Below are 14042 nucleotides of genomic sequence, written 5' to 3'. Positions count from 1 at the left end.
GGAATCACTTTATTTCAGTTGTTTCTCTCCATATCTTTCTTCTTTCTCTTCCTCAGCCTGCTAAACTCTGAAAACAGCAGTTTTGGCCCAGAGGGATGGAGCAGTTGTGCACTAGGTTAGAATATTAGTTTTAATACAAAAGTCTCCCAGACATGAATCAGTGTGCCAGTAATGTAGTACTACTCCAGGTTAAAAATAAGTTTTATTTTACATTCCCTGTTACCTTTCACCACCCACGTACACATGTAAATGAGCAGAGAGCCTTTCTGCCAGATTTACCTTCTGCCTGACAGGACAGTTGTGTTGTACATGAGGTGGTGGCATAGGAGGGGGTATTATTAAGACTTGTGATAAAATGCTGGCAAAAGAAGGAATGTGGCAAAAAATCCTCTTGCAGAGCTTTGTGATCTTCCCATGTTCCAAGTCTCTGTTACTCTCTTTTTTTTTATGTTTTCTGAAGAAAGAAGAAAACAAGTTTAGCAAATCTGTAGCCTATATTTAACTTCAATTTAAGTGATACAGAGGTGCAATTTAGAAGATTAGCAACTACTTAACTGGACTAACAAGCACTGTGCCATAACTGATGTTTAGCAAACTGAGATCTCTAACTTTGAGAGTATTTTGCATACACTTCATAGATTTCATAGACATTCAGGCTGGAAGGGATCCTGGAGGATCATCGAGTCCAGCCCCTGGCCCCAGGGGCAGGAAGTCAGCAGGGATCATAGGATCCCAGCAAGATAAGCATCCAAATGTGTTTTGAAGGCATTCAAAGTGGGTGCTTGAACCGCCTCGGGTAGCAGTCTGTTCCAACCCTTGGGGGCTGGGACAGTGAAGAAGTTCTTTCTTATCTCCAGCCTGAACCAGTCACAGTGGAGTTTGTGACTGTTCGATCTTGTCATCCCTTGGGGGGCTCTGGTGAACAGTCTTTCCCCGCAGATCCTGGTGAGCACCTCTGATAAACTTATAGGTGGCCACCAGATCGCCCCTGAGCCTGCGCTTTTCCAGGCCGAAGAGCCCCATGGCTCTCAGCCTCTCATCATAAGGTCTCTTTTCCTGATCTCTGATCATGTGCGTAGTTTTCCTCTACACCCTCTCAAGCTTCTCTACATCCTTTTTGAATTGCGGAGCCATAAACTGGACTCCAGCTGCGGTCTCACCAAGGCTGAGCCAGTGGGAAAATGATGTCCTGGGATTTGCCTGAGAAGCATCTATGGATGCAAGCTAGTTTTGCTCGCTTTACTAGCCACAGCATTGCACTGAAGGCTCATGTTCATCTTGTGGTCAACTGTGACCCCCAAGTCCCTTTCATCTGTAGGCAGTAAGTAATGAAAGGCAGTAAGTAAGCACACTATTTCTAAGCCTTTGCAAAAATCCACTGAGGAAACCCTAGATAATTCAAAAGAAAAGATTCTGTAATCAAAATAGGGAAAAAATTAAATAAGGTTGTGAAAAAGAATGTTCCTTGTGAACTTAGAAATAACTATCCACAAACATCTCCGTAATGTGACATGTCAAAGTATACTCTTTAATGTATAATCATATTAAAAAGCTCTTTTGCTGAGATAACATGCTACTGTGTTTGGGGAGTGATGAGATAATGTGTAATGTGAATCAGAGGCAGATTAAAAATAATAGGAGTAGATTTCTTCACTGGAGTGGAAATTTAAATGCTTGCATAAACAACATGGAAAGAGTCAGAGAAGCTGTGAAGTGTTATGACAGGCTATAACTTCATGGGTGGGATAGGAAGGCAAGTATTATTTTCACAGACTGTCCGTGCTTAGGAGAGTGTTTAACATGTTGTGGGTTTAGCATTCTCTATCATAACTATCTTTGGCTCTACACATGTATGATGTAGGGATTAAAGTGTTCCTGGGTGCATCTACCTGCATGCTTAGGGGCAACCAACATGGGTTCATCAGTGGCAGGTCCTGTCAGACCAACCTGGTAGCCTTTTACGATCATATCACCAGATCATTAGATGCAGGGGTAGCAGTGGATATAGTCTTCCTGGACTTCCGGAAGGCTTTTCACACTGTCTCTCACCCTGTTCTCATTAAGAAACAGGGGGGCTGTGGTGTAGACACCCACACAGTCAAATGGGCCGCCAACTGGCTGGAGGGCCGCACCCAGAGGGTGGTAGTGGATGGGTCCTTCTCAACCTGGAAGGACGTGGGCAGTGGGGTTCCACAGGGCTCGGTCCTTGGGCCCGCATTGTTCAACATCTTCATCAGTGATTTGGATGAGGGGGTGAAAAGCACCCTGTTCAAATTTGCTGATGACACTAAGATGTGGGGTGACGTGGGCACACTGGAAGGATGCAACAGGCTACAATCAGACCTAGACAGGTTACAAGGGTGGGCGGATGAGAGTAGGATGGGTTTCAACACAGACAAGTGCAAGGTGATGCACCTGGGGAGGAACAACCAGCACCATACCTACAGGTTAGGGAACTCCCCTCTTGTCAGCACAGAGGTGGAAAAGGGTCTTGGGGCCATCATTGACTCCAAGATGAACATGGGCCGGCAGTGTGGAGAGGCAGTCAGGAAGGCCAACCGCACCTTGGCATGCATCCACAGATGCATCTCGAGCAGGTCCAAAGAGGTGATCCTCCCCCTCTATGCAGCACTGGTCAGGCTGCAGTTGGAGTACTGCGTCCAGTTCTGGACGCCACACTTCAAGAGGGATGTCGACAGCATGGAGAGGGTCCAGAGGAGGGCCACTCGTATGATCAGGGGGCAGCAGGGCAGGCCCTATGAGGAAAGGCTATGGGACCTGAACCTGTTCAGCCTCCAAAAGAGAAGGCTGAGGGGGGATCTTGTGGCCTGTTATAAACTAGTCAGGGGGGATCAGCAGGCACTGGGGGATTCCCTGTTCCCCTGAGCACTACCAGGAGTGACCAGGAATAACGGTCACAAGCTGGCGGAGGGTAGGTTTAGGTTAGATATCAGAAGGCGCTACTTCACGGTCAGGGCGGCTAGGGTCTGGAACCAACTTCCAAGAGAAGTGGTGCAGGCTTCTACCCTGGGGGTGTTTAAGAGGAGGTTAGATGAACACCTTGCTGGGGTCGTTTGACCCCAGTACTCTTTCCTGCCATGGCGGGGGGGCGGACTAGATGATCTACTCAGATCCCTTCTGACCCTAGAAACTATGAAACTACCTATACTATCATCATGCAGTGATAAATTCATGGAGTTTATTGCTCCATGGCGTGTGATTTGGCATGTTGAGCCAGGTCAGAGCAACCCTGTCTGGCAGGGGACACCAGAGGTCAGCCTGCCATCTTAGGGCTCAACATGCTGTGGAGGGACTGGCTGGGGCACGAGGGTGCTCCAGTGCAGGGCTAGCTGGCAGGCAACCCCTGCACTGAAGCACCTTCATGCCCTATCCAGCTAGGTCAGTGTCTACACGTGCACTGCTGTGCATGACAAAACTCCACAACAGGGTAGTACTTGTATTTACTACTGTGGAGTTAATTAGTTTCCTCCAGGCTAATAGGGCCACACATGTAGACAAGAGATGTTTAATACAGAGCTAATTTGTCTATTATGCAGTAAATGTCTCATGTAGATGTGCTCTCCAGTAGTGTATTGTTTTAAGTCCTTTCAGTTAGCTTTTTTGCAATATGTTTTTGTAAATTTATACACAGAGTTTTTGTTGCTGAGGTCTTTTCATGCATTTTGAATGAAAACCCAAATCTATAAAAATCCATATAAAAATTTCATGTTGAGCAAATGTACATGATATTTTGGGTAAGTCTAAATGAATCAAATATTTATATGGCTGTCAGTCTGATAACACAGGAATGAAAATACATGGATTATGTTGCTAGTTCTGATGCAGCCTTTCTGTGTGACCAGGAAAGTCACTCATGCTAGAAAAAGAGAGGTTAAAGGAAGCTATCTAAAAGTGATGACTGCACAATACATTGAGATCTGCTGACAGAATTAAAGTACAGTTTTGCTATTATCAATAAATATTTACAAAATTAGAGATGAAGATTTCCATTCAGAAAGTTAACAATAATAAAATGAGAAGGTTAAGGGTGTGTGAAATTAATGGAGCTGAATTTGGAGATTTTAATGAAGCCATTTTTATTTAGAAATACATATTCTATGTTATTTGCACGGAGCATTATATTTATTCAATTCATAATTTTGGTTTTTTTCCCCAAATGAAGTAGTGATGGCCAACCAATATAAGATTCAGAGTTCATAATCAATTCATAGAAGCATCCAGATAGTCAAGTGTTTGTCATGTTTTTGATTCTGCACAATTAGTTTGGAAGATTCTCCAGAAGAGTTTTTTACTTAATTTTAAAACTATTTAAATTATTTGTTTTAAAATGAGTGCTCTTAATAATTTACCATTTATTGCATTTAATATGGTCACTCTTAGAAGTTTTATTTTCCATAATTTCTTACCTTAATCTTAGGCAAGAATGTTAGGAAAAAACAATAAGGTGGGAAGTGGGAAGTTTCTGTACTACCTCCTCTACTGTTATATCCCCATAATTAAATTTACATGAGAGAACAGAACATGAAAGGGAAACAGAAGCCCAGAGTGGGGGAACATAATAAGAGAAAGGGAAAATTAAAGTTTCTTTGAAAGGCTCATTGCTGATTGAGAAAATGTCTAGTTATAATATCACAGTGATAAGAGATTTTGCCTTTTCCCTTTTCTATCCCAGTATTTTTTTTTCCTTTCCACTTTATCATAGGTAGGATTTATTTTGGTGGGGTTTACTTTCCTTGTATGAATAATCTGTGGAAATATGAAATGTATAACTGGGATCTTAACCAATCTCAGTGGGATCCACAGGTACTTGGCACTGATGAAAATTGAGAGCCTTTTGCAATATTTAAAATATTTACTACTTCACCATCAGGTTTCCAAGGTCCTGAATAGATCGTTAAAGTCACTCAAATGGAAGATGTATTTCTGTTTTTCTGTCAGCAATCAACTTAATTTGATTTTGTTTAATTATTTAGCACTTTCAGACCATGTTGAAGACTAAATTGAATGTCCTAACTCTTCGAAAAGAGCCGCTTCCTACAGTGATCTTCCATGAACCAGAGGCCATTGAGCTGTGCACGACAACTCCATTAATGAAGACCCGGACTCATACTGGATGCAAGGTACTTCAAAAATAAAAAATCCCAGGTTTAAGACAGTTGTTGGTGTTCTACACATGTAAGAGGAAATTAAAAATAAAATGTTGTTTTCTTGGAAACCCCACGATGTAGCACTAATATTGTGGTATTTGTATATATAAAATCTTTTATTTATGTCTTTTTCTTTGATGTGTGAGTTCTGTTCTTCAATAAATAGGTTCTTATAGATGGAGAAATGAAACTCTAAATGAGTTTTATAGTTTTGGTTATCAAAATTGCTTGAATCCTGACTTTCAAAGATTCCTTGTTATATTCAGTATTATAACATCTATATCAGGGTATCATTTGTTCTGGGTTAATTTTAAATATGATTATTCTGCATAAATGCTAACACTGAAATGAGAGATAAGGGTCCCAATCCTGCATACGTATTCGGTAATTTTTATTAACATGACTATAAATCCATCCCATACCTACTCAATGATTCTTACTAACACGAATATAATCCCATTGAAATAGGTTTACAGGATAGTCTTAGGTCAGATGTAAAAAATAAGTTAGAGTTTGAATCAGCAAAGCAACAAAATTAATTTATCCAGCTACATCGTGGTGTATAGCAGAGTGGGGTTCCTTCTGGTAGCCCACCAGAAAACCAGTGGGTTGGGTGTGACAGGTCTGTGGTCCAGGTCTGGCCCATGGGCTGCATGGTTGAGCCCTGTGCTTTGACAGAACCAAATGGTCAGTCACATTTACTGGTAGCTGAGTCAGATGATCAGCAGTAGTGTGCTCTGATGCAACAGTTTACTTGCCTTGGTTCTCACTTGCTATGTAATGACCTTTTCTGATGGACACGCTTACAACAGTAGTAGGTGCACTGCTACATAAAATCAGCTCCACTGGCATGCTGATGTCACCAACACTTCAGTGACAAAATTTTGTGGCAGAAATGTTGCTTTCTTGTAACTCTTTGCTTATAATTGAAGCTGGGAAGAGATTTTCTTTAGTATAAAGTGCTTCAAGTGAGCTGAACACAACATATTAACTTGCAGGTTTTACTGTTCTTTCCTGATGATGTCTCCTATGTCAATGCATAATTAAATTTTAGGGGACATTACCACTCAAAATTATCACCCATACAGACTCTGGCTTCCCTAGCAATGCTTTCTGAAAGCAAATTTACCTCTGCTTGGGAATGTGATTGTGGAGTTTCAGTGATTCAGTTTTTGACTTATCCTGTGTTTCTTCAGTGTGTCTCTAGTACCTGCAGATGTGTTGCAGAACAATTTTTGAATCTATAAACAAACAGAATCCCAGTTCTATATTTACTGTATTTGAATCCAAGATAAGGCTTTCCCCTCCCACCCCAGTAATTCAACATGGAGAAAAAGGAACCTTGTCTTGGTTTGGAGTGAGTCTGGGGAAGGTGGGTGCTGAGGCTGTGGCTGCAACTCTGGCTCTGGCTCTGGCCCTAGCCCTGCCTGGGAGAAGACTGTGGTGTGGGCTGGGGGAATGCAAGGGAGATTTTGCAGTGCAGGGTGGGGAGCATGGGGGAGACCACATGGTGTGGCACATGGAGAGTTCAGAGAAGATGGCACAGTGGTAGGGGAGCTGCTGAAACTGTGGCTCCAGTCCTGGGCTGGGGCTACCCTTACATCTGCTGCCCGGCCAGTGCCAGAGGCACTGCGTGTTCCAAGCCCTGGGTCAGAGTTGCCAAACAGTAGAGGGGAGGGGGAATATAGCTAAGGTGGGGCAGGCACCAGGTTGGGGGCAAGTGGCAGGAGGGAGCAGGCACTGGGCAGGCAATTAACTAGGGGGCAGGCTGCATGGGGAGCAAGTGGTCAGGGTGGCAGGCAGCAGGGGCATTTATACACACGCTGCAGGAGGGGGGTGGTGCTTTAATTAGAGTGGCTCTGAGAGCTCTCAGGAAGGGGGGTGCTATCTCTAAAGAAGAGTATACCTCCTCTGCTCGGGCCTGTAGGGGGGCTGTCAGGAAAGCTAAAGCAGACATAGAGCTAGGACTAGCGTCCAAGATCAAAGATAATAAAAAGTCCTTTTTCAAATACAGAGAGGATGAAGAAAGCACCGGGAAATGTGGGGCCCCTGCAAGATTCTCTGGGCAATCTGATGGTTGCGCAAGAGGAGAAAGCAGACCTCTTTAACCAATTCTTCACCTCGGTTTTCTTGGGCAGGGACTGGGACTTCCCCACCGTGATGCAAGACAGATTCGAGGGGAACACCTCCAGACCTCAGGTTGGGGAGGACCAGATTAGAGAGCTTCTGGAGGGGCTAGACGTGTTCAAATCAGTGGGTCCAGATGCTCTCCACCCCAGGGTGTTTAGGGAGCTAGCAGGGGTTATTGCAGGGCCCTTGACATGGCTTTACGAGCACTCGCAGTGTTCAGGCCAGGTGCCAGATGATTGGAAGATAGCCAATGTGGTCCCCATCTTTAAAAAAGGGGGGAGGGAGGACCTGGGTAACTATAGGTCCGTCACTCTTACCTCAATCTTAGGGAAACTCTTTGAGAAGATCATCAAGGAGCACATCTGTGATGGGCCAGCTTCAGGGATGATGCTCAAGGGCAACCAGCATGGTTTCATTAGGGGCAGGTCATGTCAGACCAACCTGATTGCCTTTTATGATCAAGTCACAAAAGCCTTGGATGCAGGTGTTGCCATGGATGTAATCTTTCTGGACTTCAGCAAGGCCTTTGACACTGTCTCCCACCCCATCCTCATTAAAAAATTGGGCAACTGTGGCATTGATGCCTACACAGTCAGATGGATTGCAGATTGGCTGAAGGGTCATACTCAGAGGGTGGTGGTGGATGGGTCATATTCGACCTGGGGAGAAGTGGGCAGCGGAGTTCCCCAGGGCTTGGTCCTTGGGCCCACGCTGTTCAATTTCTTTATCAGCAATTTGGATGACGGCGTGAAAAGCAACCTGTTTAAATTTGCTGATGATACCAAAATTTGGGGTGAGGTGAGCACGCTAATAGGAAGGGAAAGACTACAGCAAGACCTGGATAGGTTACAGGGGTGGGCTAACAAAACAGGATGCGTTTCAATACTGACAAGTGCAGGGTGCTCCACTTGGGCAGTAGTAACCAGCAGCACACTTATAAGATGGGAAACTCCCTTCTTGAGAGCACGGAGGCAGAAAGGGATCTTGGAGTCATTATTGACTCCAAGATGAACATGGGCCGACAATGCGAGGTCACGGTTGGCAGGGCTAACCGGACATTGCCATGCATCCACAGGTGCATCTCAAGTAGGGCCAAGGAGGTGATCCTCCCCCTCTATGCAATACTGGTCAGGCCTCAGCTGGAGTACTGTGTCCAGTTCTGTGCGCCCCACTTCAGGGGGGATGTGGACAACATTGAGAGGGTCCAGAGGAGGGCCCACCCGCATGATCTGGGGGCAACAGGGCAGACCCTACAATGAGAGACTGAGGGACCTGAACCTGTTCAGCCTTTACAAGAGAAGGCTGAGGGGGCGACCTGGTGATCACCTATAAACTCACTAGGGGGACAAGAAGGGCTTGGGAGAAACATTGTTTCCCCTGGTGTCCCTTGGCATGGCAAGGAATAACGGCCACAAGTTGTTGGAGAGTAGGTTTAGATTAGACATCTGTAAGAACTACTTCACAGTCAGGGCAGGTAGGGTCTGGAACCAACTTCCAAGGGAAGTGATGCTGGCTCCTACCCTGGGGGTCTTTAAGAGGAGGCTTGATGCCTACCTGGCTAGAGTCATTTGAGCCCAGTTTTCTCCTGCCCAGGCAGGGCCTTGGACTTGAAGATCTACAAGGTCCCTTCTGACCCTAATTCTATGATTCTATGAAAAGTTTTGTCTGTAGATTTTATTCTCCAGTATATTATTAACTTCTGCAGATTTTCATATTTCTTGTTCTCAGTCCCAACAACCCATGGAGGCATTGTAAATTGAGCCTGCTAAATGAGTCTTGTGTAGTCTGCTGCTGCTTTTTCTGGCATTGTTACTATAATGAAAAGGGAGAGAGGTTAAATGTGTTGTCTGTAACTTGTGAAGTAGTGTCATAAGTTTTAACATTTTTATTAAACTGCAAGGCTTTTTTAAATAAGGACTGAAGAATTAATGACTGGAGATGGTAGTAGTTTCACTCAAATGTAGCTATCCTGCCCTAAGAGAAATGTTATTCTTCCTGTTTCCATCAACTTGGATGACATGTTCCTTTATACTTGGATGGATGTGGCAGGCCTTAATGAGAGGGACAGAAGGCTAATGAAGCATATTATTAATCTAAGTTAGATTACCAACATTCAGTCCTTTTTTTAGGAATAAGCTCTTGTAAATAGTATAATACATTTCTATAATACAGCATATGCAGGTGTTATAAGCTGTCTGCATTTTTCATTTGTTTCAACTGGGAAGATAATTAAATTCAAGCACATCTCCGTTGGAGGTATGCTAGTCATATTTTTTCAATGACCTCTTATTTCAAGTGATTTTGTAGCTGGGATGGTCCAGAAAAGATGCAGGAGACGAGCCTTTCAGACTTTTTTTTTCCAAATGGAATGGATGGCAATTGACAGTAGTGAGATGTTAAAGTCAAATCTCACTCCCATTGATAATTAACACATTATTAAGAATTACAGTAACAAACCATACTTGTTACTCTAGGTTGGTGCAAAAATCCCTGCATGTGAGAGAGGAAAAGGATCAAGTCCTGAGTTAGTTTCCTAGATGTCCATATGGTTCTTACTCTGTTTGCCTAGGCCTTACCATAATGGGGTCCTGGTCTAGAGGAGTTCCCAGGCACTACTGCAGCACAGTGTACCTGCGTATGGTACAGTTTCATGTCATATTGAAGACGGTAGGTTGGATCCTGATCATTATATCTTTGTCAAACCAATTACCTTTACTGGCAACACCTGAGGCTAGCATGAAAGGGGACAGAGTTTGTCTGGCTGAAAAATCTATAATTAACTTCTAAACACTAATATTGCCTCCTGACAGAAAAATAATGATCTTATTACATTCCAGAAATTCCACTGGCATACATGCAAAATTGGTTAAACAAAATATTAAAGTAAAAATGTACTCTTTTGGGCCTGAATGTGATCTCTTTTGTACTAGCATTGATGAGGAACAATTACTTTGAACCAGATGCAGTTATATCTGTATTAAATATGGCATGAATTAGAAGATAGTCAGGAACAGAGAAACATTTTAGAGCATTAGCTAATTCCTAAGCATTGTTACTATTGACAGTGTACCTTAATAGCCTCTATTCCAGTGCACCAGTATCTTGCTTGGATATTGTTTTTGTCTGTCTAGGCATTTTGTGGTCTTGTGCATTTTGATTGAAAATTCTTTGGGGCAGAGCTGTTTCATTTATAAAATTTTCTCCACCTGGTCTGATTTTCGCTCAGAACTCCCATGCAACACCAAATGAAAAATAAGTGATTTATATATTAGGGCTGCATGAAGCTTCGGGTGGTTATTTGGTTTAGAGGAGATTCAGCTTGGTTCAGTGGCAGAATCTCCGAACCCAAATAGAATCGGGGGACCAATTCAAAGGTCTGAATCGATTCAAAGCTCTCCAAATATTTGGAAAAGATTTGGAGAGCTTTGATTCGGTCAATCCCTGGTGGCTGCAGCAGGGAGCTGCAGCTGACTCTGAGCTGGTAGGTATTAAGGTGGGAAAGGAGGGCTGGGGGAGGGGTGAGGGGACCCACCTGATCCCTCAGCCCCCCATGGGTGCCCCCTCTGGCTCCCTAGCTCAGTACTTTAAAGAAAAGCCCCAGGGCTCACTGAGTGCTGCCGGGCAGGGGGACGATCCCCACACCCCGCACTGCCCCACACTGCATGGAAGGCTCTGCCATGAGCCCCCCCAACTCCCTGCGGTCCCCTACCCCCCCTCACAGGTGCCCCACCTGGGCCAGCTCTGGCCCTTTAAGAAAAAAAAAAGAAAAGCTCTGGGACTTGCTGCTCCTGCAGTGGCCTCTGGGCCTTTGGGGGCTCATGCAGAGCCCCCCATGTGGCATGGAACAGTGGGGGACAGTGGGGGTTCCCCCCCCTCCAACAGGAGCGGTGAGCCCGGGGCTTTTCTTGGGGTTTTTTTTTTTTTTTTTCTTAAAGGGCCGGAGCTGGCCTGGGTGGGGGACCTGTGGGTGGGGCTGGGGGAATGAGGAGGTGTTTGGGGGGCAGTGGGTGCAGTGGAGATTTGCCCCCTGCCCAGCAGCACCCGCTGAACACTGGGGGGGGGGTTTCCCCCAAAGAGCTGGAAGCTGGGGCAGGCAGGGCAGCCATTGTCAGGCTGGGAGAGTGCACAGGGTATGGGCCTGGTCTGAATGATTTGGAGATATGGCAACAGCCAAATCTCTGAATCGGATTTGGCCGAATCGATTCGGGACAGTGATTCGAATCACCAAAGCGAATTGCTGTCACCCAAATTGGCTGAATCTGAATTCGAAGCAAATACTAGCCACTCTGCACAGGCCTATCATATATCATATTTACTCAAATCCAAGTTCAGACTTTTTCCCCACTCACTTAACATGGGGCACGGGGGAAAGCCTCATCTGGGGTTTGAGAGCTGGGGCTAGAGCTGTTGCCACTGCCACTGATACCTTGCTGGGGCCAGTGTGGCTCAAGGTGGCTTGTGCAGTGGGGGAGGGAATGCTAATTGGGAAGCTTGAGGGTGACTGTGTGGTGCTGGGGGCGGGGCACATGGGGGAGAACACATGGTGCAAGGGAGAATGCAGGAGAGACCGCACAGCAGCAGGGGAGCTGCTGCACCTCTAGTTCCAACTTCTGCTACCAGCACTACTGCTACCTGGCCAGTACTGGAGCCAGAGCCATGAACTGGAGGATGGCAGGGAGGCAGGTGAGGGAGATAAGGTGTTAGGGTCTGACTGCCCCCTTCCCCCACTGGCCACTGCTTTTCCTGCTGCTGCTTTACTGCTGCTGCAATGGGGGGATGAATTTAAGACAACCCTCCAATAATTAAGTCCTAACATGGATAATTATAACAAACTTATAATTTTCATAGTTGGTAGGGTCAGAAGGTGCCTGAGCAGATCATCAAGTCTGACCCCCTGCCATGGACAGGAAAGAATGCTGGAGTCAAACAACCCCAGCTAGGTGATTTGTCTAGCCTCCTTTTGAAGACCCCCAGGGTAGGAGTGAGCACTACTTACCTTGGAAGTTGGTTCCAGATCCTAGCCACTCTGACTGTGAAGCAGTGCCTTCTGATGTCTAGCCTGAACCTACCCTCAGTCAACTTGTGGCTGTTATTCCTAGTTACACTTGGTAGTGCTCGGGGGAACAGGGGCTCTCCTGTTCCCAGCTGGTCCCCCCTGGTAAGTTTATAGATGGCCACCAGATCCCCTCTCAGCCTTCTCTTGTGGAGGCTGAACAGGTTCAGGTCCCGTAGCCTCTCCTTGCATGGTCAGGGGGCAGGAAGGCAGGCCCTACAAATGTTCCTCCTCTGGACCCTCTCAATGCTGTCCACATCACTCCTTAAGTGTGGTGCCCAGAACTGGACACAGTACTCCAACTGTGGCCTGACTAGTGTCACATAGAGGGGGAGGATCACCTCCTTGAACCTGCTCGTGGTGCATCTGTGGATGCATGACAAGGTGTGGTTAGCCTTAGTGACCGTGTCCTCACATTGGCGGCTCATGTTCATCTTGGAATCAGTAGTGACTCCAAGATCCTTTTCTGCCTCTGTGCTGACAAGAAGGGAATTCCAGATACCTGTAGGCATGCTGCTGGTTCTTCCTCCCCAGGTGATTGAATCCCATCCTATTCTCATCTGTCTACCCCTGTAACCTGTCCAGATTGAGTTGTAGCCTGTCTCTCCCTTCTGGCGTGCCCACTTCTCCCCACTTCTTAGTGTCATATGCGAATTTGAACAAGGTGTTTTTCACCCCCTTGTCCAAGTCACTGATGAAGATTTTAAACAGTGTGGGCCCAAGGACCAAGCCTGGGGGGCCCCACTGCCCACGTCCCTCCAGGTCAAAAATGACCTGTCCACCACCACTCTCTGGGTGCCACCCTCCAGCCAATTTGTGACCCATCTGACTGTAGGAATCAAAGCTACAGTTGCCTAATTTTTTAATAAGAACGGGGTGAGAGACAGTGTCAAAAGCCTTCCTTGGGGAGAAACAACTGGCACCATACCTACAAGTTGGGGAACCCCCCTCTTGTCAGCACAAGGGTGGAAAAGGATCTTGGAGTCATCATTGACTCCAAGATGAACATGGGCCAGCAGTGTGGAGAGGCAGTCAGGAAGGCCAACCGCACCTTGGCATGCATCCACAGATGCATCTTGAGCAGGTCCAAAGAGGTGATCCTCCCCCTCTATGTGGCACTGGTCAGGCCGCAGTTAGAGAACTGCGTCCAGTTCTGGGCGCCGCACTTCAAGAGGGATGTGGACAGCATGGAGAGGGTCCAGAGGAGGGCCGCTCGCATGATCAGGGGACAGCAGGGCAGGTCCTATGAGGAAAGGCTACGGGACCTGAACCTGTTCAGCCTCCAAAAGAGAAGGCTGAGGGGGAATCTAGTGGCCTGTTACAAACTAGTCAGGGGGGATCAGCAGGCACTGGGGGAGTCCCTGTTCCCCCGAGCACTGCCAGGAGTGACCAGGAATAACGGTCACAAGCTGGCAGAGGGTAGGTTTAGGCTAGATATCAGGAGGCGCTACTTCACGGTCAGGGCGGCTAGGATCTGGAACCAGCTTCCAAGAGAATTGGTGCTGGCTCCTACCCTGGGGATTTTTAAGAGGAGGTTAGATGAACACCTTGCTGGGGTCATTTGACCCTAGTACTCTTTCCTGCCATGGCAGGGAGTCAGACTAGATGATCTACTTCAGATCCCTTCTGACCCTAGAAACTATGAAACTAAAGTCCAGAAAAATTATGTCCAACGCGACACCAGCATCCAA

General features: G+C 46.1%; 1 protein-coding gene across 1 annotated transcript in view; it reads left to right on the top strand.

The window, feature by feature from the left end:
• Positions 1 to 14042, top strand: part of PID1 (phosphotyrosine interaction domain containing 1) — a 220489-nt gene that overhangs the window by 74469 nt on the left and 131978 nt on the right. The window contains exon 2 of the mRNA XM_090054435.1: positions 4995 to 5141. Coding sequence (XP_089910561.1) covers positions 4995 to 5141 — 147 coding nt within the window. The remainder of the gene's footprint in view (positions 1 to 4994; positions 5142 to 14042) is intronic.

The sequence above is a fragment of the Crocodylus siamensis genome, chromosome 6 (assembly GCF_052110815.1).
Source record: "Crocodylus siamensis isolate JL-2025a chromosome 6, ASM5211081v1, whole genome shotgun sequence".
NCBI lineage: Eukaryota > Metazoa > Chordata > Crocodylia > Crocodylidae > Crocodylus > Crocodylus siamensis.
This window is presented reverse-complemented; position numbering and strand designations above follow the sequence as displayed.